Raw genomic sequence first — 23,028 nt, forward strand, 5'->3', positions numbered from 1 at the left:
ATAATAATAATAATAATAATAATAAAGTATTGTCAAATAATAATAAAAAAGAAAAGTATTGTAAAATTTCTTAACCTTTCCGTTTACATCAAGAGATACAAACTCAGATCATGGTAATAGGCACTATAGCTATAACAAAACAAAAAAATTATGGATTTAATTAAAATCTTTAAATAGAAATTTAAACAAAAATAATCAAACAATTGCAACCATAATTTGTGCACACACAACGCCTATAAGCAAGGAGAGCCTTCTAAGAACACCCTCTCATTTTGCATTCCCCTCCACATGTAAAAACGGTAATTAAAAGTAATATCATACATACATACATACATTAATTAATTAAACATAATTTAGCCTTTTACTCTAACTTTTTTTATTTTTTTCAATCAACTTCTATCTTTGTCTCTCTCACACATTGGTGAAATGAAACAAGCAAGTACAAAGTCATCCTTAAGGAGATTATGTCCAAACATTAATAAAGAAGATGGATTGGAAACTGTTCTTGAAATACCTATACCTGAAGAAATGTTTTCAAATATGGGAAGTAATGTGACATTAAGGTGGCAAAATATGTTAACATGGATGAAGGCTCAAAGCGAAGATAAATTGTCTTCCCCTACGGTTTCAGCTCGATTAAATGAGTTACGGTTCTTGCTTTACCTTGTTGGTTCTCCTCTTATTCCTCTTCAAGTACAATTAGGTCATTCCATTCACCGTCCCGTCAGAGATTGTTCAATTGTAAGAATTTATACATATATTTCATTTGAATTGAAATATAAATAAAAATTAAAAAATATTTTCTCAGTTACTATTTTTATTTATATTTCATCTCAAATAATAAATGTTTTTTTTATAGACAAACTATAGAAGCAATTAGACTTAATTGCAATTTTAGTCCATCTATTTTTACTAACTCGCGAAATTGGGTATTCTATTTTAAAAATTGACAGTTTTGAATCTTCATTCTGATTTTTTAACTAAAAAATGATGACGTGAGATATTTTAAATAACGTAACATATGATACAACAATGTAAAATGATTAACACCAATGAAATTGAAATAAATTGCGGTAAAAACTTAGCTTCAACTCTGAATTTTTTTTCATATTTTAAATTTAATTAATGACATATAAATAATTATTGCATCTAGATAGTTCTATATCATAGACTTTTTGTCATGTCATTAAAAATATGTCAATTATGCATTCTTTAATTCAAAAATTTGAGAAATTGGCTAAAACTGTCGACTTTAAAACTAGGACACCATTTATGTGAATTGATAATAATAGAGGGACTAAAACTGCAATTAAGCCAAATAATTATTACTATGTTGTTAATTTGTATCAATCACTGTTGATAAGAGAACAACATAATATATTTGTCCTATGATGTTGCAGACTAATGATCTATTTATTATAAATTAATAAAAAAATATTTGAATTTTAATTATGACTAAAAGGGTGGTTGATAATGTGGTAGGAAGCATCAACTGCCAAGTATATAGTACAACAATATATAGCAGCGACAGGAGGACAACCAGCATTGAATGTGGTTGACAGTATGTGTGTAATGGGTCAGGTAAAGATTACTGCTTCAGATTTTCATCATACTAGTGAAACCATTGAAGTTAAGAAAACATCTGAAGAAACCGGAGGATTTGTTTTGTGGCAAAAAGACCCAGATTTGTGGTGTTTAGAGCTTATTGTGTCCGGTTGCAAGGTTTGTTGTGGTAGCAATGGTAAAGTCTCATGGCGACATTCTTCTAATCAACAAACTCCTGTTTCAAGAGGTGCACCGAGACCTCTTCGTCGATTCCTTCAGGTACATATTTATTAATTAATAGGTTTAATTGCAGTTTTGGTTCTAATATTTTAGCTGAATCATGTAGTCTTTTCATTTTATTTCTCTCTAGTTTTTATTCCAAGCAGAATTTTATTCAAAAACTTTATGAAATGTCATTTTTTTAAGTTACATCATACCATGATCACATATTTCACGTACAATTCTTGCACCACGAGATGACGTGATTTAAATAAGCGCAAAAAAATGACACTTCATTTAAGTTTTAGACTAAAAATCTGGTTAGTGACTAAAACTGGAGAGAAATAAAATGGATGACTACTTTTGTAATTCAGGTAAAATATGGGTACCAAATCTGCAATTATACCTAATTAATATTAACTAATCATAATGTTTTCTTTGTTCAAATTTTCAAATAAAATATTTCTTTGTCAGGGATTGGATCCAAGGGCTACAGCAAATTTATTTTTGGATGCGGCATGTATAGGAGAAAAAATAATCAACGATGAAGAATGTTTCATTCTAAAGTTAGAAACAAGCCCAGCAATTCGTGAGGCCCAAAGTGGCCCAAATTTTGAGGTCATTCATCACACTATATGGGGCTATTTTAGCCAGCGTTCGGGTCTATTAGTTCAATTTGAAGATTCTAGATTACTAACAATGAGAACCAAAGATGATAATGATATTTTTTGGGAAACAAGTCTAGAGTCAGTAATTGATGATTATAAGTATGTAGATGGAATAAATGTTTCACACAGTGGTACCACTCGAGTTACAGTTTCTAGATATGGAGAACAATCAGCAAATCATAAAAGGGAATTGGAAGAAAGGTGGAAGATTGAAGAGGTAGATTTTAATATATGGGGTTTGACTGCTGAAAGTTTTTTGCCTCCGTCAAACTTAGGAAAGACATCATTAAAATAATTTGTAATTTATTCACGCTATGTATTTTTGACAAAAAATAGTAATAAAGTATGATATATATAATTTTGTAATCACAAACACGAAGCTCATGTTGATACAACAACAAAGTGTAAGGGTACTGATTTTTTTAAATGTGCACATATACACGTGTATTTCAAAGCATTTTGTTATTTTTGCTAGACATAGCAACCCTAGATACATCATTAAGGATCAATTACTTGTTGTACAAAAAAAAAAATCATTAATTTCTTTGTGGAACTCTAGAAAGGTGTTTAGTGGAGTTAGGATTAACAAGTCAATTAACACATTTATTTATTTGTTTCTCTTCGAACACAATCATTTTAAGATAATCAATAGGTTCAAATAAATGTGTTGCCCTAAAAAAGGACTGGATTGTAAAGTTTTTCATTAATTTTCTCAAATTTTAATGTATATTTTTTTGTATATTTTAAATTCTTATTTCTATAGTTGAGATTTCACCTAATAGTAATATCACTGCACATAATCAATTCTCCTCAAAAGACTCTATCATGATCGTATGAACCAACACCTTAAAATTATTTTCAACCACAACTTTGATACACCAAGAACTCGTGTCATTTGTATGTCTAGAAGCACTACCCACATTTCTACTTGGATAGTGCTGCATTGATTATACAAACTTGCTAGGACCATTACAGATGAGTTTTACCTAACCCACGGGAGGATGTTTTCAATTCACCAAGAAAGTGCTACTCTACTCTTCCTTTGACCATTTCCTTAATGAACTACTCAATTGTGCTTAATGTCCTTAATAAACTTCATGTTTTGGTTTTGCAATGATGTTCTCGAGTCTATGAAAACCTAAGATTTCTACAAATTTGATTTATGAACTTTACGCTCAAATATTTAAATATATTAGGTATATCTAAGTCCTAAATATATTGAAATTATAATTGTATCTCTAAGTATGGCTTTTACTAATAATTTTATAGGTGTTATAGTTCCTTCAAATACTTAAGATCTATTTATGAGATAGAAAGAAAAAAAAAAAGTAAAAAGATACATTTGAATACTTTGTATTCAATAATTGAAAAGGAGGACACAGTACCAATAAATTAATTGTCATACATCTTCGATGTTAAAAAATTACACCATCAACGAATCACAATTTCTTTTAATAAAAAAATTAGAGTATATAAATCAAGTCCAAATACCTATATAAATAAAAAAATAATTATGTATTTATCTCAAATAAAATTAATATTTATAACATATATTACTGTTATATTTTATTCGTTCTATAAATTAAATTTTATTTGCATGTTTACTTTTGAAGAAAATACCTAACACCAAAATTAGAATTTGTGACATATGAAACATGTGAACTTAACTTATACACCCATTAAAATATTTGTTTACCAAATAATAATTTCAATAAATTAAAATATAATTAAATAAACTGGTGCATTTAGCATAGTTGATGTGTCTACAAGAAAATATAGTCAGTCGAATATGTCTGACGAAAACGTGGTTTTAATTTACTGGTGCTTTTGAACTTGACTGCAAAATTTGAAAGAACCACAACCTATTAAAATACATAATCATCTAGCTTATGGAAGCATGAAAACCCAAGTAGGGCTTCGCCCATCGATGTTTCTTCGCAATCTTTTGATAGTGCACGACACAAGTCGAGCACTTTCAAGCACAAGCCAGACCCTTGAACTGCTCCTTACAGTAGTCGTCTTTAAGCACGCCGAGAGGTTGTTGCTTCCGTTCCTTTCTCAACTTGCTTAAGGCTTTTACTAAATTCTTGTGCTCTCTGAAATAGTATGCAGTGAATACATCAGGCCAGAATATATGCTCTAGCATGATCATATTTGAATTTGAGACTGAGCTAAGGTTTCACATATGTTGCAGGCAATATTTGTTAACAGATAACATCTTACCAGTCAATAATCATACATTAATACTTTTGAAAGAAAACAAACAGCTCGAATCCAACTCACTTTATTTGCAGAGGAAAAATTTGTTAAATATACAAACCCTTCAAATATTTGAGATACGAAAGTGTCAATCAGTTTATATAAAAGATATACTACTCCTCATCAGTTCAACAATCTACCTGACAGTCGACAGACAGCTTTGATTTGTTCAGCTATATATACAGTGTAGAGACAACAATAACAAATCCATCACTTATGACATAACCAAATTTTTGTTCCATCTAATTTCTCAGAAGTTCGATTATGAATTGGTAGTGTCTTGGATCAATTGAAGGATAGGACCCTAAAAGTATAGTTAGAAAGGGTACAGTTAGTAGATTGAATTTGCTGTAATGAATAAAGGAAGCCTTCTAATTTTTGTTCGGTTTAATTTCTTAACAGTTCAATTATGAACTCTTAGTGTCTTGGATCAAATAAAGGATAGAACACTGAAAGTATAGTTGGAAAGGGTACAGTTTTTGCTGTAATTATTAGAGGAAGCCTTGGAGGGTAAAGGCACTATGGGATTCCCTTCTTCTTTCCTATAATCTTTGGGTGTTCGTGAGTAGCCACCATGAACTTCCATTAAACTCTCAAATGATGAAGAACACTGCAACAGGCCCTTTCATCTGACTCTAATGAACAATTTCTGTTAGCTAACGAGAATTTGTCAACCTTTGAGAATTTTCTTCTAACAAAACAATAATTTTTCAACCATTTTCCTAAAAATTGATGCAAATTGGTTCCTCTCTGTTTGCTGACACAGCCATTATTTCTACCATGAAGTCAAGTCATGCCATCGTCAAGTCAGCAAAGATGGTGACAAGTGAAAAAGTAGCCATGTCAGCCCTTTTGCTGACATGGAACTACCAGTGTTATACAGAAGCCGCACAACAGGTAGACAGACACTACTTCGCATCAACTCCAAAACATGACATGACCCTTGAAATTGGAATCAGGGGTCAAATTGTACCGCGTAAAACAAGAGAGCCAAAAGTGTAAATAGACAAAAAGGGAAAAACCATAAAGCTATCATTAATAGTTGGTCATAGATGCTGCCAAAACATCTAGATAATTAAAGACTCCTCAAAAGTACTCATCCTAATTCATCATGAAGGGGCTGTTCAATTCAATAAATTCTACAAATGTGAGGTAACTAATCTAGTAATATCCAATTAAACTCTAAAAGTGATGTGAATGCATAAAGAGGGAATACCGTATCATTTAATGAAGAAACAAGAAGGAATTAGCTCAATCCCTAAAAAAGAAAAAGAAAACACATATGCAGCTAATTGTGTTTGTGCAGCCTCAACTGTAATGCAAAGTACTTTTATAGTGAACATTTTCCAAGCTCTTCTGTATTTTGTCTCATGTGATATACAGAGGATATGTTATCCTACCCAAGTTGTCCTTTTGCTCTTTTCTCCCAGATAACCACAAGGTTAGATGTTCCACACACAAAAAACTTCTCAAGAAAAAAGGGTAAGCAATGAGAAGGGGAACAGAGGAATATTGTTACTTAGATAATGGTTTGATCATACTGCTTGATGATAAATACGTTAGGGAATTATTGCACAAACATCATAGCAACCAATCAACGTATCAAGTGAAGACTGAAGAGAATTATAGTAAATCAAAGCAAGCAATATCTTTGTTTGAGCATGATGGAATAAGACTGAAATAGAAAGCTGTAAACATCTTGCAATGTAGGCCGACTTCAAAATGATCATACCATATTATGCAAACAACAGTGATAGTTGGTATAAAAAATGTGTACCAAAACTAACTAATTGGAAACCAATGAATCTGGGTAAGCATGACAAAATATGGATGATAGAAGGTAAAAGGCGTTTTCCAGCATAAGTCTAACAGGCAAAATACTATTTTTTTTCTAACTGTTCAACATTTTGGTCATGCAAAATAAACCATGCATTCACATAATTGAACAAGAGATGAGAATTCTTACCCAGAAAATGCTTTAAATAATCCTCAAACAATTTACCAATAAGATAAGTTATCCCCAACAAAACAATCACATTTACAAATAGCAGCAAGTCTATTGAAACACTTGTGACAGAGACCACATTCCAAATAACAGTGATCACTAACACTCAGGTTGGATTGGCCTTTAAAAAAAAAGGTAGGATTAGCTTCTAGCTCATGACAACTGCTTTTCAATTAAAATAAGTATGTTTCTTTGATTACGAAAAAGTCCTTATAAGTGTTTATGGAGAAGCTAAACAAAAGAACATTTTAAGAAATTAAACCACAGAGACTAATTTCAACCTACATGAAAACCATTTGTTTAACAAATCCATAATTGTTATCACAAAACATTTTCATTATTTCTTTTTTCACAAGTCATTGAGTTTGATCAGCACCATAAATTTGCCTTTTCAAAAATTGTAGACTTTGAACAAAATAGTAATCGAAATTTCTAATGCAATACAAATGTTGAAAGATTGAACCAATTTTCCACAGCAATAACAATTAACAATGAGTTTTAAGCTTCCTTATTTAAAGTATGAAAACAATAACATTAATAACTAACAACACATTGAAGAAAAAGGACGAACCGTGGATTGGATTGGAGGTGGATCAAAATCAATAGAACGCACAGACATCTTAGCGATCTCAGTAATGGCAGCATCTCTAACACCAGGAACATCACTCGTCAATTCTTCATAAGCAGCCTCAAAAGCCTCTTGCCAAAACCTCGGCAACCTGATCCTACGGCTGTTTGTGTACACATCCCACATGTGCCTCACCACTTTCTCCCTCTCCTCCATTTCCTACACACAAAATAAACATAAATAAAAATAGGATTCAATTCCTATCCACTACCAAACCTAAAATATTACCACCATCAATCAATTACAATTATAACAGCCAGATCATTAAATATATTCCACTTTAATCATAACTAATTACAAATTCACATGTATAATAAATGAGCTGCAATGTGTCGAAATTGTAAAACATACACAGTATATAAAAATTAAACTAACAAAAATAAATCAGAATTAAACTAAAAAGAATAAAATAAAATCGCATCACCAAATTAAGAAACAGATAATTTTTTTTAATGGAAAAACTTACAAGGACATCGAGGTCATCGTGAATTGGAGTATCGAGGTCGTTGGATAATGAATTGAGATTACCGGACCAACGGAGAGAAACGGTTCCGGTAAACATGGACCAAAACGCAAGAAGCAAAATAGCTGCTAATGCCCAGAATTTGTACCTTCCTTTCCCAAAGAGACTCGAATCCATGTTTTCCTTTTTGTTACTTGTCGCTGTTGTTGGAAGCGCATCGTCATCCTTCATTTCTCGTTGAGATCTAACGGTTGATAATGATAATGATATAGATTAAGATATAGGTAATTATAATATGATAGTTAGTTCCAATTTATTTCCGTTGTGGTTGATGCACCGGTTTCAGCTTCATTGCTTTTGGCTCCGATCTGATTGATTGTTGTGTGAATGTGAATGAAATGAAACACCGGCACCGCGTTATTACTCAGATACAGTGTGTGATGCAAATTACGAAATGACGTATTTGGTGTTTGTGGCCAACTTCTTTTTATTATTACTTCACTTTCCTCTTATCTGATGTGGCCTAATCCTCACCGTCTATACGACTTGACTATTTGTTGTGTCTTTCTAAATTGTACGTATGTTCATATCTACTCTTTCAAGCAACCGACACCTAACGTCACCGTTTTGAATGTCTTTTCTTTTATTTGGAAATGTCAAATATTGCATATAATAAATCCAAATTTCGATTAAATATATGTAAATATTTATTTTAGTATTTAAATTTGTTAACTGTTTGATGTAATAGTTTTTTAATGTATTAAATTAATAAAATATATTCAATATATATTTTGTTAGTATCTTTTTATTGAAAGTGTTTTCTTTAGTTAGGTTAGTTTTTCAATATCTTTCATTAGAAAATTAAGTTTATAAAATAAATTCAAAATTTCAACTATTTGAAGGTTTCTTTGTTAGAGAGAAAAAAATAAATAATTTAATAATTATATATTAAATGTATTTTTTTTAATTCTTTTTTATAGATAGAGTTTCAAGTAGTTGTGTGATTCTCTAACACTATTCTATAATAAGTGTCCTACACTTAAAGCATTGATTTGTTGTGGGGGTGATTCTTGTTAATCAAGACATATTTTATGTGTTTTACTTTAATATTAATGAAAATTGCAGTTTCCTCTTTCTTTTGGGCTCGTTTGCATAAGCTTTTTTTCCCTGATACAAAATAAATAATCAAATTTATATACTTTAGAGTATTTTTTGGTAGGAAGAATTTTAAGAAAATTAGATATTAAATTTGGTGTGCAATTATTTAGCGTATATAGTTGGTACCAATTGTGTTCCAAAGTACATAAAATAAATTAAAAGTTATGTTATTACTTAAAAGAATCTCACTGAAATTAATTAAAAATTTAGATATATTACATCTTAAGAGTCCGTTTAAAATAATTAATTATAAACATATTTTTTTTATAAGCTATTAGAAACAGTTTTCTATTTAACTTAGTTTTTACTTTTTACTTTTTACTTTTTACTTTTTTTAAAATACTAAAAAACAAATAAAAAGACATTTAAAAGTGAATAACTATTTTTAGCATAACAGAATAATAAGATTTTGACACATATCCCATAATCAATATGATAGTGATAATTTGTATTTTCACCGAAAGAGATGAAAAAAAAATTCAAAGACAAATAGACATATAATTAGACAAATGTTTTGCTCAATCAAATTTTGACATTCGACATAGTATCATATATATTAGACTTCGTATCATATGTATTAGACTTCGTATCACATGTAGTAGGCTTTGGTATTGTACAGTTTTCACTAGATTTTAAGCTATAATTAATCTTAACCGTTAATTGTTGATTGAACATTTTAAATAATAAACTCAATTTAATGTAGTAAAATGATATCGGTCATTTATTTGAATCCAGCGAATGACTCGTCTAAACATACACAGTTATTATAATTTGTTTATGCTGTTAGTCGATTTTATTTTATTTTAAAGATATTTTATTTTGTTTTTATCATAATTAATTTTAAAATTATAATTATATTTATAAATCATTAGATGTTGTTGGCCATATAAATTATTTTACTTTGAACTTCACAATTAAATAAATTACACTTATTTTAATAACTTTTTATCTCCTTAGAATCCCACCACATATGATCTAGAATCTCGTGTAATAATTAATTGACAAAAAATTATATTTAATTTTTTAAGTTTAATTAAATTTTGATTAAGATTTTATAAGTTTGTTTCTTTTATCAATCTTATAAGTTATACTTATTTATCTTATAAATTATATTTATTTACACATTTTACTGTTATGATATATTAAATTATAGACACAGTTGTTTATGCGGTCTCTTAATTTAATTTTAAATAACACTTTAGTCTTTTATCTTTTATTTTCTCGATTTGGTTATTATTTAATTTTATTATAAAAATTTGAAAATATAAAGAATAAAAATATGAGTTAGTTTGAGGATTTGAATTATAAATTTGATAAAATTTGCATTATATTAAAGATTATAATTAATTTTAGGAGTTTTGTTTGAAGATTTTAATGAATTTTTATAAAAACAATGATAAGATTGTTAACATTTTAAAATATAAAATATCAAATTGTTTACTTAAAATTAAATAAAAGACTAAATCGAGGAGAAAAAAAAAAGATAAATGGCTAAAGTGTTATCTGAAATTAAGTTAAGAGACCGCATTAACAATTATGCTTAAATTATATCAGTTATTAAAGTTAAGAGATCGCGTGAACAATAATAATACTTGTCCAGAAGTTTATGATTATGATAAATTTAGTTTAAATTTTTTACATTTAAATTAATTAAGCAATTCTTTTTAGTATTTTACTTGAGAACAGGGTGTCTACAAACAAACTAAGCTTAGTGGCGAAGCTGGAAAATAGGATGTCCAGGACCATCCATGTTTATTATAAAAAGATTGGAGTAAATAATTTATAAATTTTATTATAAAAGTAACTACTATATTTATAAAATAAAATAAAATTTTTAATATAAATTTTAATTAATTTTTAATTATTAAAAATGTTAACTAAAATTTGATTTACTATATTTCTTTAATATATTTTTGTAAATTTACAATTTAAAATTCTTATATACAACATAATATATTTTTTATTTATCTATTAAAATTTGACCACTAAATGTTTTAACTCAAGATATGACGGTAAACTAAAACGATCGGTAGTAGGTTGTGTGTAACCTTAAAAAAAATATATTTAAAAATTGTTGGACCTTTTGCTTTATTATGTATTTAAAGCTTGTTAAATTTATTTATATATTTAAAGCTTGTTAAATTTATTTATATATTTAAAGATTGTTAGATTTATTTTTTTAGTTAAAGATTATTTTAAAATTTTAAAAGAATAAAATATTAAATATATGTTCATTCAAATGAATTGTTAGTCTTGTTTCTTATTTCGCAAAATAAAAAAAAAATGTTAATAGGTATAACCCACCAACCAATCTAATATGTTATTGATCGAATGGATTCACTTTCATTTAAATGAACAAAAATAAGGATTTAAAACTCCAATTTGTGTACACGACAGTGAAAAGAAGAAGCAAGCAGTAAAGAAGGGAAAAGATGAAGTGTCCGTACTGTTCGGCGGCGCAGGGGCGTTGCGCCACAACGAGCACCGGAAAATCCATCACAGAGTGCACATCATGCGGACGCGTAGTAGAAGAGCGACAATCCCATCCCCACCACTTATTCCACCTGCGCGCCCAAGATAACCCCCTATGTCTCGTCACATCAGATCTCCCTCTCCCCACACTCCATTCTCAAAACAACAACGAACACCCCAACGACGAAGACCCATTCGATCCCACGGGCTTCATCACATCATTCTCCACATGGTCCTTAGAGCCCAACCCACTCTACCTTCAATCTTCCCTCTCTTTCTCTGGTCACCTCGCCGAACTCGAACGCACTCTCGAATCATCTTCTACATCTTCCTCTTCCTCTGTTGTTGTTGATAACCTTAGGGCTTACATGCAGATTATCGATGTTGCTTCAATACTTGGCTTAGATTGTGATATTTCAGATCACGCTTTTCAATTGTTTAGGGATTGTTGTTCCGCTACTTGTTTGAGAAATCGTAGTGTTGAAGCACTTGCTACCGCTGCTCTTGTTCAGGCCATTAGAGTGGCTCAAGAACCTAGAACACTTCAGGTAGTAATATTACTTTTCTGCTTCTTATTGAAATTTAATTGGTAAGTTGTTACTTTGTTGAATGATTTCAATTCATAAATATAGGTAACCGCTTATATCATACATGTTTATCATATAAAGTGCTTATGTATAAGTTATTCCTATTGCAACCGTCAAATTGTTTTCATGTAATATAAAATATTGCCTGTATTTGTTTTTAGCGGCAGCTAGAATGTGGCCGCTCGTTTTCTTCAAAGCTACAATTTGTAGCTTGTGCATTTCCACGACTAAATGTACTCAAACTTTCTGTAGTGGGGAATTCAACTAGTTACCAAACATATGCTTAATGTATTTTGTTTTAGCTTTTTGAAGAACTTATAGACATATCATAAGCTATTTACATACGTTTTCTAAATAGTCTCACTGGTGCTTATGTGAGTAGATAAACTCAAATAAGTCAATCTAAAAAGTTCTATATTTATAATTAGAATTCCATAAATTCAAATGGCGAATATACTTATTGGACATTACTTTGTCATACTAGTGTGATTTTGGTCAGAAAAATATGTTGCGAAACGTTCAAAGCCACAAATATGTACCAACCTAAAGATGATAAATGTCATAGGTTGAAATTGAAATGAACTTGGACGTAAAATAGAAAATGTTATGTTGACACTTGAATTGGCACATAGTAGAGAACAAAAGATGAAGAGACTAGTGTTTAGAGCTTTGGATAATAAAGGGTCCTAGGTAAGCCACATTGAAACCTTTGAAGTTGTGTTGTATCTTAAAATTGTTGGGCAGGATTAGAACCAGACAACTCCTTTTATTAAATAACTGGATACTTCACAAATAAGTATTGAGGAAGTATCTGAAGTATCCGTATCAGTGTAAAGGAAATGCAAGTATTGGTGCTTCATAGAATAATGTGAACTCATTCTTCTAAAGTTATTTTTAAGGATTTGTGAAGCAGCACTTGAACTTGTCAGAAATGTTTCTTGTTTTTCAATTAGGAACATACTTATGTATAGCCTAAACTAGCTTGTATAGCTGAAAACCAGAAACTAAATCTGTGCCTAGTTTATAAAAGTACCATTACCATATTATGGATCGATTATAATAGTCTAATATTGCAAATGACAATCAAAATTGTGATCTTATTTACTCATAAGATTGTACACTTTTGTGATCTTTAGATTTCTAGACTATCCAGATCACAGTCCAATACGTTATTTGGTGGGATCGTGTAGGATCAAAGTTTCTGCACGCGTAGAATTGTTAAGATTGGACAATTTTGGAAATCCTATGGCTTGGTCACCACTTGGTTTCGTGGATTGTGTTTTGTGACCCGGTTGCTAAAAAGTTTATTTTTCTCGATGAAAATGGAAACCCCAAGCCCAATTATGAGCATCCATCAATCGAGCATTTTTCTCCTTGTCGTCTTTCTTCTCATGCTTCTCTCTCGATTCTAAGTCTCCTTTCTCTCTCTTACTTGCATCTTCTCTTTCTTAATCACATCTATTATGTACATCTTTCCCTCTTTTCTTCTCCTACCTAGTGTGTTCTCTCACATGCATCTTTGCCTATTTGTTGTAAACTTGGTATTTTGTATTTGTCTATTTGGAGCTGTCAAGTTGTACCCTTGTACTTGTTACTACTTTATTATGCTGTTAATTTTTTACTTATGAATTGTGTATGGCTTTCTTATGAATTTTGAATTTAAGTTTGCTTAAGTCAGTGTTTGTAGTGATTCATTTTCTTTCTTCTTATTTATGCATACGAATGGGTTTATATGTACACACACAATTATGATCCAATCCAACAATTGATAGGATTGTACTTACAATCTTTGTTACTATTCTCAATTAACAATCCCATAATTTTATCAATTGTGTAGAACCTTACGATATGTGTTACGATCCTACGATTTTACAATCTTTACTCCATTTCCAGATTTTAAGTAAAATCTCGATATTGATTACCTTATTTGCAACTCTTGTGAAATTGCAGGAAATTTCAATTGCAGCCAATGTTGCCCAAAAGGAAATCGGGAAATACATCAAGATACTGGGAGAAGCCTTACAGCTAAGTCAACCTATTAACAGCAATTCCATATCAGTTCATATGCCAAGATTTTGCACTCTTCTTCAGCTCAATAAATCTGCTCAGGTACCTGAAATTGCATCAAAATTTGACTGCTACCGTTGATCCTATTTCGTTTTGAAATTCTTAGTAATAGGTTGCAATGTGTCTGTAAAGTACAATCAGAAGCCCATAAATTATGCCATGATACAATTAGTAATAGGTTTTGAATATACTTCTCTATGATTTTTCTATTGGGGGGCGGGGATCTGAGATAGATCTTACACCAGATATCTGCTTCTGCTTTTACAAGGTTCTGAATTTTCTATTGCTGTTTTTGTTCTCTTCTCAATCAATGGGTTGTGTCATGGACAGAGTGAAGGTCTTTATCTCCAGAGTGAATTTGTATCCCCTAAAAAATAAGTCTTCTTAGGGTTCTTTCTTTTACTTCCTTTTTATATTACAAATACAAAAAGTCTGAGAGTGGCTCCTACTTTCCATTTTAGGAACTGGCTACTCACATAGGAGAGGTTGTGATCAACAAATGCTTCTGCACTCGCAGGAATCCAATTAGCATCTCAGCCGCCGCCATATATTTGGCTTGCCAACTAGAAGACAAACGCAAAACCCAGGCCGAAATTTGCAAGGTAACCGGTCTTACTGAAGTCACTCTCCGTAAAGTATACAAGGAATTACTGGAGAATTGGGATGATTTACTTCCCTCCAATTACACTCCAGCTGTTCCTCCGGAACGGGCATTTCCCACTACCGTAATTGCTTCGGGACGTTCTTCAACAACTAAGACTGATGCCATAGAGGTTATTTCTTTGGACTCGGAAAGGTTGGCAGAATTTAAACCAAGCAAACCTAATGAAGTCATGATCCATCAGTCAAGGGGAAAAGACGAGGCAGAGGGTAAAAGCAATGGCCGTGCGAGCCATTCCACACTGAATCAACAATCAACTTTTTGGCCCAGCGGGACACACAATCATCAAAATCAGAATGTTTTTCATGGAATGGAAATTGATGTGTTGCAATCCATGGCAGAGGACACAAATGGTACTGCTCTATCTAGTTCTCTAAAATCAAACCAACTTTACAGTCCTCCTGCTTCAAGTTCAAGCTCTGTTATGAGGTCGTTTTCACATCCTCCTTCATCTGCTCCTCCAAATATTCGATTAGCGCAATCCGCCAAAACGACGGGTTTTCCTGAGCACTAAGATGTGTTCCTTGTATCAATGCTTAGCGTAATAAGCAAAATGAGTAGGTTTCTTCGGGAGTAAATTATTGTATATATGTATTGTGTTATTTGGTTTGTATCTGAGGTAATTTTTGTTGACTGCTGGAATTAGTCGTCTACAAAAACTCAAATAATAAACCATAAGTCACTTATAGTTGACTTAACACTAATTCGTTTCATATTGCGTTGTTTCTCATCTTGAGTTTTTGTTGTCTTTTCCACATTTGTAATTCTGAATGCAAGTTTGTAGAAGTGGCAGAAATAAAACATTTGACTTTTGGTCAGTATGTTTAAGTGTTAAAAGCAATTTGTAGATTGTTATAAAAGCAATTTATTTTCGGAGATTACATAGGGCCTAAGTTATTCTTCGCACAATAATATAAGACAAATTTCTACGCACAATAATATAAGACAAATTTCTACCCGTAAGTCTTAAAAAAAGACATGATGATATTGTTAAATTAAACACCATATTTCGAGTTCGAATTTAAAACCTCTTAGTTGTGTGCCAAGAACAAACAAACTTATCTACAAATGCACCTCTATTTTTTTCAAATTTATATATTCTCTGCAACCCAATAAAACATTAAAAACTAGCACCATACCTTTTGTTCCATTTATTATATTTTTGTCAAATACTACTGTAGCTTTAATTTTTAAATTGATAATTGATTTACTAATAATAATATTAGTATTGAGAAAATAAAATAACTTGCTAAAATTATTTTCGTACACACACAATATAAATCGAATATTATTTTGTGGAATATCATATCCTCATTGTAAAACGACAACCACCACCTCGAAATACTCTCATCTCAAGCTCTCATCAGAACAACAATTCTGTAACAATGGAAGCCTCAAAGATGTTGCTATTTTCCTCAATACCAACCACAAAAATAAGCACAAACAATTTCAATCACTCACTTAGAAGACCTACTACTAGATCTCACGTAGGACTCAAAATAAAGAACATGGCAAAGGAAGGAAGCGACACAAACATCAGCATAACAGAAAAAGCAGCAATAGCAGGTGGTTTAATATCATCTCCAGTTATAGCTTGGTCTCTCTACACACTTAAAACAACAGGTTGTGGTCTTCCACCAGGACCTGGTGGATCAATTGGAGCATTAGAAGGAATAAGTTACCTAGTAGTTGTTGGAATTGTAGGTTGGTCTTTATACACCAAAACTAAAACAGGTTCTGGTCTTCCTAATGGGCCTTTTGGGTTATTAGGTGCTGTTGAAGGCTTATCATATTTGGCATTGGTTGCAATTGTTGTTGTTTTTGGGTTGCAGTATTTTCAACAAGGTTACATTCCAGGTCCTCTCCCTGCTGATCAGTGCTTCGGCTAGCTTTTTTTGGAAATCAGATTCTCTGTTGTCATGACCATACATACGGTTGGTGACTGCTGGGAATTTGGGTTTGTTTTTTCCTCTTTAAATTTTTAATAGGATAATGTGATATGAGCCACTAGAATTCTATCTTTGTCCTTGTGGATTTGGTAGCTCCATGTAACTTACAAATTTCTTTTTCCACTGCCTCTTTGTGTTATTATATTTTTGGTGTAAAATGCTGTGATGGTAAATGGAAAATTCTTGTGTGTGTTTATATAACTATATAGGTGACATCTCTCCTACTTTGAAAATATTGGATGAAAAAAAATACTTTTAGTTGAAATTTTACTTTAATTATTGGAATCATGTTATTATAGTGAATAGATATGTGTCTGCCTCAAAAAAAATACACATGACTGATCTAGTTTAGAACACAAATTTAAGTATTTGTTATCGTCAGTGTCAATGAAAACCTAATCAAGAATACCTAATAATTTGTGATATGTATAAATCTATCTTTATTTTTGCTTCTTAACTTTTATATTGGTCCCTTATATCTAGGGTTGGGTCTCCACCAAATATTCCTTATGTTTGCCAATCATTATAAGTGGTATAGATGGGGAATACGTGGCAAGCCTCTTACGTGCGCTTGCTTACATCTGATGGGTCAGTATACCTTCGAAGTTAGCTAATTTCTTAAGATAGTGAAGTCTATTGTCTCTAAGGGCTTAACAAATTAGTATTAAAAAGATATCTTGAGCATTAAAGTCAAATGACACATGCTATCAAAATGATCGAGTTGGTCAAATAAATTTGTATGGAACACAACCTTTGAACGTCAAAGGCTAAAAGGCGTAAACGTTTAAAATGATCGAGATGATAAAACATATTTTTAAGAAACAATGACAAAATGAAATTTATTATCGTGTTAAGATTTTATCAAATATGCGAGAATTTAGAATTGATAAATTTACTGGTGCGTGTATTAATTGTCTTGAAGGATCACTCTTGCTCTTGTTCTTGTAATGTATTAAAGTACTTGATTTAATATCACATATCATTATGCCTAATTATCCTTTTATCCCTATTTGCTACAAATTTGTGTACATTTCAATAAAATTATCTTGAGATTTCAAAATCAAATCTGAGGTGCATGGAGAACATCCTTCTTCAACAAACAAGACCAAAATAATATATTTTTTGAAGTTAAGAATTAATATTGCTATAATCATATAATAATTGGTGAAGTAGTTTACAAATTTTATTCTTCAAAGATTATTATACAAAATGGGTTGTTAATTGTTATTATGGTAAAAAAAAAAAGACACAGTACAGTTTTAGATTTAATGACATTGAAAACAAAGGCTTTTTAAATTAAGTTTTTAACGTGTTATTTTTAGATAAGTTTTGTGTGCATGTTTTGGCTGGTAAGCTATTTAAGGGAAAAATGTGTTGTGAGTTAGAATAATTAATCTGGAAGCAAATAATGGCCAAACAATAGATGATGAAATGAAGACCAATGAAAAAATGGTAAAAATGATAACAAACTAAAAGTAAGCAAAAGAAGGCAAAGAGAGGCATTGATTGAGAAAGATAGAGGTCCTCCTTTGTAGGAGATCATTGAGGAAAGACAGCAACGGTTCCTTTCGTACTTTTTAGTGTCCACCATGTTTTCCTTTTCTTTTTGTTGAGAACCCCTGTTATTCCAAATCTCAGGTATCTTTTCTTCATCCATCATACAAAATTAAAAACATAAACATTTCTCTTGTTCTTTCATTTTCCTTTACAACACTTCAATCTCAACATCTAAAAGAAACTAAATTTCTCAATCATTTGAGTTATGCATCATGATGACTAATTCAAAATAGAATTAGTACTTATATTTTATATTAAAATTTGAGTACGTAGGTTTATTACAAATTAATGCAGCTTCATATGATTTTGACACAATGAGATTTTTACTATAACATACATGCATATTTATTTTCAGGGGTCCCAACCGTTAATTTAAAGTGGTGCTTCCGGCAGCGTGTTTGTTCATTTTGAACGTATAACTTTTGGCCGGAACCCAGAAATATCTTGATACATGTATTTGTGAGAAACAAAAACAGGAACAATGTCTTCCCCTACTGACTCTTCTCCAGATAACTCCACACCTGATAACTCCACACCAGACAATAGTACCCCTGATGATGCTGATAACTCTTCTTCGCCACCATCACCACCATCACAATCACCGCCATCACAATCACCGCCATCACAATCACCACCATCACAATCACCACCAGTAGAACCACCACCACAGTCACCGCCACCATCACCGCCTTCACAGCCCCCGCCCTCCCCTTCACCATCCCCACCATCTCCTTCACAATCACCGCCAACTCCTTCACAGTCACCACCACCTTCACCGCCTTCACAATCACCACCATCACCTTCACAATCAACACAACCTTCTCCTCCCCCACATACACCAAACAACCCATCCCCTCCATCACCCAATGGAGGCTCACAGCCACCACCTCCGGTAGCGGGCCGTTCACCCTCGACCGGATCCGGATCAACCCCACACAAATCATTACCTAATACACCATCTTCAGGAAATTCAAATGATAATTACAATAATGACAACAACAGTAATGATGATACCAAGGCAATAATTGGAGCAGTGATTGGAGTGGGAGGTGTTCTTCTCATTTTTATCATTGTTTGTGTTATTTGCACCAGGAAGAAGAAAAGAAAGCAAATGTACTATTATGGAGATCACCCATCTCATGGAAAAGGTGCCAAAATCATAACCCTCATCATTGTAGATGCATGTCATGTATATATGAACTATGCTTATTATTTGCATAGTTTTCAATTGCAGATGCAGTTATAGTTGCGATTACGCTGCAAACATTAATATTGCAGTAAAATACATGTAAATGTATTTGATGTGGACGTTGTTGCATAGACATTTAAAATTGTTAAATTGTGACTGCAATTGCGATTATGGACTGCAAATTAAAACTTAAAAATGAACTGAGTGTTTTTTCATGCTAAGAAACTGTAGAAACGATAGCTCTGTATTGTTATTGGGTATATGGATGCCATTGACATGCTAAGAGCACCTCCAATGACATTCTTCATTCTATTTTTAGTTCAATGAAAAATCTATCACTAATAACTTTTTTAGTTCAAGATTTCATATTCTATCTTTCAGCTTTAACATTTACATATATGTACGCATGCATGCAGGGAATAATAATAACTATTACAACAGTGGGCCGCCCCCAAATTACTACGGAGGTCCACATGGGGAACATGTTGTTAGGGTACAAAATGGAATGGGTCCTAATGGTGGTGGTGGGTGGGGTGCACCACCTCCTCTGAACCTAATGAGCAGTGCAGACATGAGCTCAAATTACTCGACCGGACCACCTCCTTTGCCTCCTCCCTCACCAAACCTTGCTTTAGGGCTTAAAGGAGGCACCTTCACTTATGAGGAATTGGCCGCGGCAACCGACGGATTCATAGATGCCAATTTGATAGGACAAGGTGGTTTCGGTTATGTCCATAAGGGTGTGTTGCCCAGTGGAAAGGAAATAGCTGTCAAGAGTTTAAAATCGGGTAGCGGCCAAGGAGAGCGGGAGTTTCAAGCTGAGATTGACATAATCAGCCGTGTTCATCATCGTCATCTTGTCTCACTTGTTGGATACTGTATTTCTGGTGGTCAAAGAATGTTGGTCTATGAATTTATTCCGAATAACACGTTGGAGTTTCACCTTCATGGTAAGTATTATGATGTACCCCTTCTAGAATGAAATATAAACAAAAAGATATTTAAAAAGTTGAAGTATTTGAACTAAAATTTAGACTATATACATAATCTTTTGAGATATCAGTTTTGTTTATATTTCATTATGGAGGAAGTAATTGTCTCATTCAGTGTACTAAAATTTGTATAGTTTAAATATATTGTTTTAATCTAATTGTACGTGGATTGTGCTCTTTATTAACGTAAGTAGTTTATGTGACATGCAGGAAAGGGTCGACCTACCATGGATTGGCCAACTAGAATGAGGATTGCAATAGGTTCTGCTAAAGGGCTTGCTTATCTTCACGAGGATTGTGAGATCCTCTTGCTCTCCTCAATTACGATCTTTCAATTTTTATTTTATTTTTCTTCTTCGGTTATATATATTTATATATATACATTTTTCATTCTTGCTATATATGTTTCATATGAAACCAGGTCATCCTCGCATCATTCATCGTGACATCAAAGCTGCAAATGTCCTTATCGATGATAGCTTTGAAGCAAAGGTTCAAATATTTATCCATTTCAACTATTTAGTTTTTACCCCCTCATGTTAACAAAATTTAAGCTAGCTAGCTCATTAATTAATTGTTCCAACATTGCATTTTAATATGTAGGTTGCTGATTTTGGGTTGGCTAAGTTAACCAGTGACAATAATACTCATGTATCAACTCGTGTCATGGGAACTTTCGGGTAATTTATGTTTTTTCTACTTGTTTTTGTTATTACTTGTGTATATCAACTTCAATAAAGAAAAAGGTATCTAAGATTTATTTTCAAATGAAGTAATAGTATATATCTTTCCATGGTAATTAACGTAGGTACCTAGCCCCTGAATATGCATCAAGTGGAAAATTGACAGAGAAGTCTGATGTTTTCTCATTTGGGGTTATGCTATTGGAACTGGTAACTGGAAAGCGACCTGTGGACGTCACAATTACCATGGATGACAGCTTAGTGGATTGGGTTGGTATCATGCTATCTAATTATTTACAAGTTTATTACTTATCTTATGACTTAACTTTTGGGAATTACTTAATTGTGATGTGAGCAGGCTAGACCACTACTAACTCGTGGACTGGAGGAGGATGGAAACTTTAGTGAGTTGGTGGATCCATTTTTGGAAGGAAACTACAATCCTCAAGAACTCACAAGAATGGCAGCTTGTGCTGCTGCTAGCATTCGTCATTCTGCCAAGAAGCGTCCTAAAATGAGTCAGGTATATATATTTTTTCATCAAAAAGCAATTATTAATAGTGAGTATGATATGTTAATTTTGGGGGAGTTGAACCTTGACCTCATTATTATTAATAGAGTGTTATCGCATCATGAACTAAGTATATACAATTTATAGAGACCAAGTCATTTTCAATCAATGTCATGAGAATGTATAAGATACATAACTTAATGGCATGCATATGCTTGGAAATTAGTTTAATTAGGTGTGTATTCAATAAGCATTTCTTGTGTAAGTGCTTTTACATTTGTTTTGTAGGCACGCAAGTGCTTTTATGTAAGATGTTCTTATAGTCAAAATGAGAATGCAGAGAACTATCCAATTCCAAATATAAGTTTTATATATTATTTTTATATAAAGTGAGTATAGAAAAATAAGTTTAAAACAATTTATGGGTAGGTAGCTCGGTTTGTGAGATAAGGAACACCGAAAGAGTTTTATATCTGAAACTCAGAATTCAAACCCTGAAAACTAACATAATTACTAATTATCATCGACTATTTTCACACGCTTTTCCAAACACTTACACAAATGTTTATGTCATAATATAAGTTGTACCTAAATTTTGGTTTATGATTTCCTTTGTAGATTGTAAGAACATTGGAAGGAGATGTTTCACTGGATGATTTGAAGGATACAATTAGGCCAGGGCATAGCACTGTTAATACCTCTTCATCTGGTAGTTCAGAGTATGACACAATGCAATATAATGCTGATTTGCAGAAGTTCAGAAAGGCAGTGTTTTCCAGCCAGGAGGAATTTGGCAACAGCAGTTGCTCCAGTGGTGATATGAGCCAAACTTCAAAGCAGAAGCCACAACAATTTCTTTAAGCTGTTGATCATACATATGAAAGGAATTACATGGAAAAAAAATTCAAGGGGGTTGCTTTGTTTGATATATATTGTTTCCTTGTAATGGGAAGTAATTAATATCTCATTTTGTGGAGAATTATTGAGTTTGAGGCTCTTGTTGATCAGGGTGTGTTTGAGGAGTAAGTTTAAGCAAGTGTGACCTGCTTCCTTAATTTGTTCACTGTATTTTATATTGTGTAATGTAATATGATTATGATTATTCTGTGCTTGGGGAGATATACATAGGCATATATACCTTTGAATGGAATGCATAGACATATTTACGTTTATTATATTGAATCAAGTTTCTTTTGATGCATATATTGTGTCTGTTTCACAAGTGGTTAATTAAAGGCCTTGAAGTTAGGAGTATTTTCTTCTGTCTTTATATATATTTTTGTACGGGGATATTGTTTTTCTAAGTTTACCCTTCATGAGAGAGGATTGATTTATCTTTCACATCATAACATTTATTGCATTACAAAGAATAAAATGATAAGGGGGGGGGGGGGGCGTTTGATGGGGAATCAAAT

At 32.1% G+C, this 23,028-nt stretch overlaps 5 protein-coding genes across 5 annotated transcripts; 4 read left to right on the top strand and 1 right to left on the bottom strand.

The window, feature by feature from the left end:
* The first annotated feature begins 370 nt into the window (after nt 1-370).
* LOC101494544 (uncharacterized) lies at nt 371-2,983 on the top strand. Its single transcript, XM_004511963.4, has 3 exons — nt 371-741; nt 1,483-1,824; nt 2,239-2,983. The coding sequence occupies exons 1-3, from the start codon at nt 427-429 to the stop codon at nt 2,725-2,727; spliced, it is 1,146 nt and encodes a 381-aa protein (XP_004512020.1). The 5' UTR covers nt 371-426; the 3' UTR covers nt 2,728-2,983.
* Nucleotides 2,984-4,138: 1,155 nt separating this feature from the next.
* On the bottom strand, nt 4,139-8,307 carry LOC101494863 (uncharacterized). The gene is made up of 3 exons (XM_004511964.4): nt 7,791-8,307; nt 7,268-7,483; nt 4,139-4,528 (listed from the first exon to the last, which is right to left on the bottom strand). The coding sequence occupies exons 1-3, from the start codon at nt 8,016-8,018 to the stop codon at nt 4,454-4,456; spliced, it is 519 nt and encodes a 172-aa protein (XP_004512021.1). The 5' UTR covers nt 8,019-8,307; the 3' UTR covers nt 4,139-4,453.
* Nucleotides 8,308-11,274: 2,967 nt separating this feature from the next.
* LOC101495188 (plant-specific TFIIB-related protein 1) lies at nt 11,275-15,553 on the top strand. Its single transcript, XM_004511965.4, has 3 exons — nt 11,275-11,965; nt 13,955-14,113; nt 14,533-15,553. Exons 1-3 carry the CDS (start codon nt 11,378-11,380, stop codon nt 15,244-15,246), a joined length of 1,461 nt encoding a protein of 486 aa, XP_004512022.1. The 5' UTR covers nt 11,275-11,377; the 3' UTR covers nt 15,247-15,553.
* Nucleotides 15,554-16,018: 465 nt separating this feature from the next.
* On the top strand, nt 16,019-16,885 carry LOC101495730 (uncharacterized). The gene has a single exon (XM_004511967.4). The coding sequence runs from the start codon at nt 16,118-16,120 to the stop codon at nt 16,619-16,621; it is 504 nt and encodes a 167-aa protein (XP_004512024.1). The 5' UTR covers nt 16,019-16,117; the 3' UTR covers nt 16,622-16,885.
* A 1,259-nt stretch (nt 16,886-18,144) lies between these two features.
* On the top strand, nt 18,145-22,814 carry LOC101496054 (proline-rich receptor-like protein kinase PERK15). The gene is made up of 9 exons (XM_004511968.4): nt 18,145-18,319; nt 18,594-19,386; nt 19,844-20,377; nt 20,630-20,716; nt 20,841-20,911; nt 21,023-21,099; nt 21,228-21,372; nt 21,461-21,625; nt 22,232-22,814. Exons 2-9 carry the CDS (start codon nt 18,720-18,722, stop codon nt 22,472-22,474), a joined length of 1,989 nt encoding a protein of 662 aa, XP_004512025.1. The 5' UTR covers nt 18,145-18,319; nt 18,594-18,719; the 3' UTR covers nt 22,475-22,814.
* The last annotated feature ends 214 nt before the right edge of the window (nt 22,815-23,028 follow it).

This window comes from Cicer arietinum, chromosome 8 (assembly GCF_000331145.2).
Source record: "Cicer arietinum cultivar CDC Frontier isolate Library 1 chromosome 8, Cicar.CDCFrontier_v2.0, whole genome shotgun sequence".
In the NCBI taxonomy this organism is placed as follows: Eukaryota; Viridiplantae; Streptophyta; class Magnoliopsida; order Fabales; family Fabaceae; genus Cicer; species Cicer arietinum.

What these genes read in the sequence shown, in the direction of transcription:
- LOC101495730 (XM_004511967.4), top strand. Translation starts at nt 16,118, where the DNA reads ATGGAAGCCTCAAAGATGTTGCTATTTTCCTCAATACCAACCACAAAA.
- LOC101495188 (XM_004511965.4), top strand. Translation starts at nt 11,378, where the DNA reads ATGAAGTGTCCGTACTGTTCGGCGGCGCAGGGGCGTTGCGCCACAACG. An exon ending in AAGAACCTAGAACACTTCAG is followed by an intron (nt 11,966 to 13,954) that starts GTAGTAATATTA and finishes GTGAAATTGCAG; the next exon opens with GAAATTTCAATTGCAGCCAA. An exon ending in AGCTCAATAAATCTGCTCAG is followed by an intron (nt 14,114 to 14,532) that starts GTACCTGAAATT and finishes TTTCCATTTTAG; the next exon opens with GAACTGGCTACTCACATAGG.
- LOC101496054 (XM_004511968.4), top strand. Translation starts at nt 18,720, where the DNA reads ATGTCTTCCCCTACTGACTCTTCTCCAGATAACTCCACACCTGATAAC. An exon ending in CGTGTCATGGGAACTTTCGG is followed by an intron (nt 21,100 to 21,227) that starts GTAATTTATGTT and finishes TAATTAACGTAG; the next exon opens with GTACCTAGCCCCTGAATATG. An exon ending in AGCGTCCTAAAATGAGTCAG is followed by an intron (nt 21,626 to 22,231) that starts GTATATATATTT and finishes TTTCCTTTGTAG; the next exon opens with ATTGTAAGAACATTGGAAGG.
- LOC101494544 (XM_004511963.4), top strand. Translation starts at nt 427, where the DNA reads ATGAAACAAGCAAGTACAAAGTCATCCTTAAGGAGATTATGTCCAAAC. An exon ending in CCGTCAGAGATTGTTCAATT is followed by an intron (nt 742 to 1,482) that starts GTAAGAATTTAT and finishes ATAATGTGGTAG; the next exon opens with GAAGCATCAACTGCCAAGTA. An exon ending in CTCTTCGTCGATTCCTTCAG is followed by an intron (nt 1,825 to 2,238) that starts GTACATATTTAT and finishes TTTCTTTGTCAG; the next exon opens with GGATTGGATCCAAGGGCTAC.
- LOC101494863 (XM_004511964.4), bottom strand. Translation starts at nt 8,018, where the DNA reads ATGAAGGATGACGATGCGCTTCCAACAACAGCGACAAGTAACAAAAAG. An exon ending in ACGATGACCTCGATGTCCTT is followed by an intron (nt 7,484 to 7,790) that starts GTAAGTTTTTCC and finishes TTTTGTGTGTAG; the next exon opens with GAAATGGAGGAGAGGGAGAA. An exon ending in CACCTCCAATCCAATCCACG is followed by an intron (nt 4,529 to 7,267) that starts GTTCGTCCTTTT and finishes ATACTATTTCAG; the next exon opens with AGAGCACAAGAATTTAGTAA.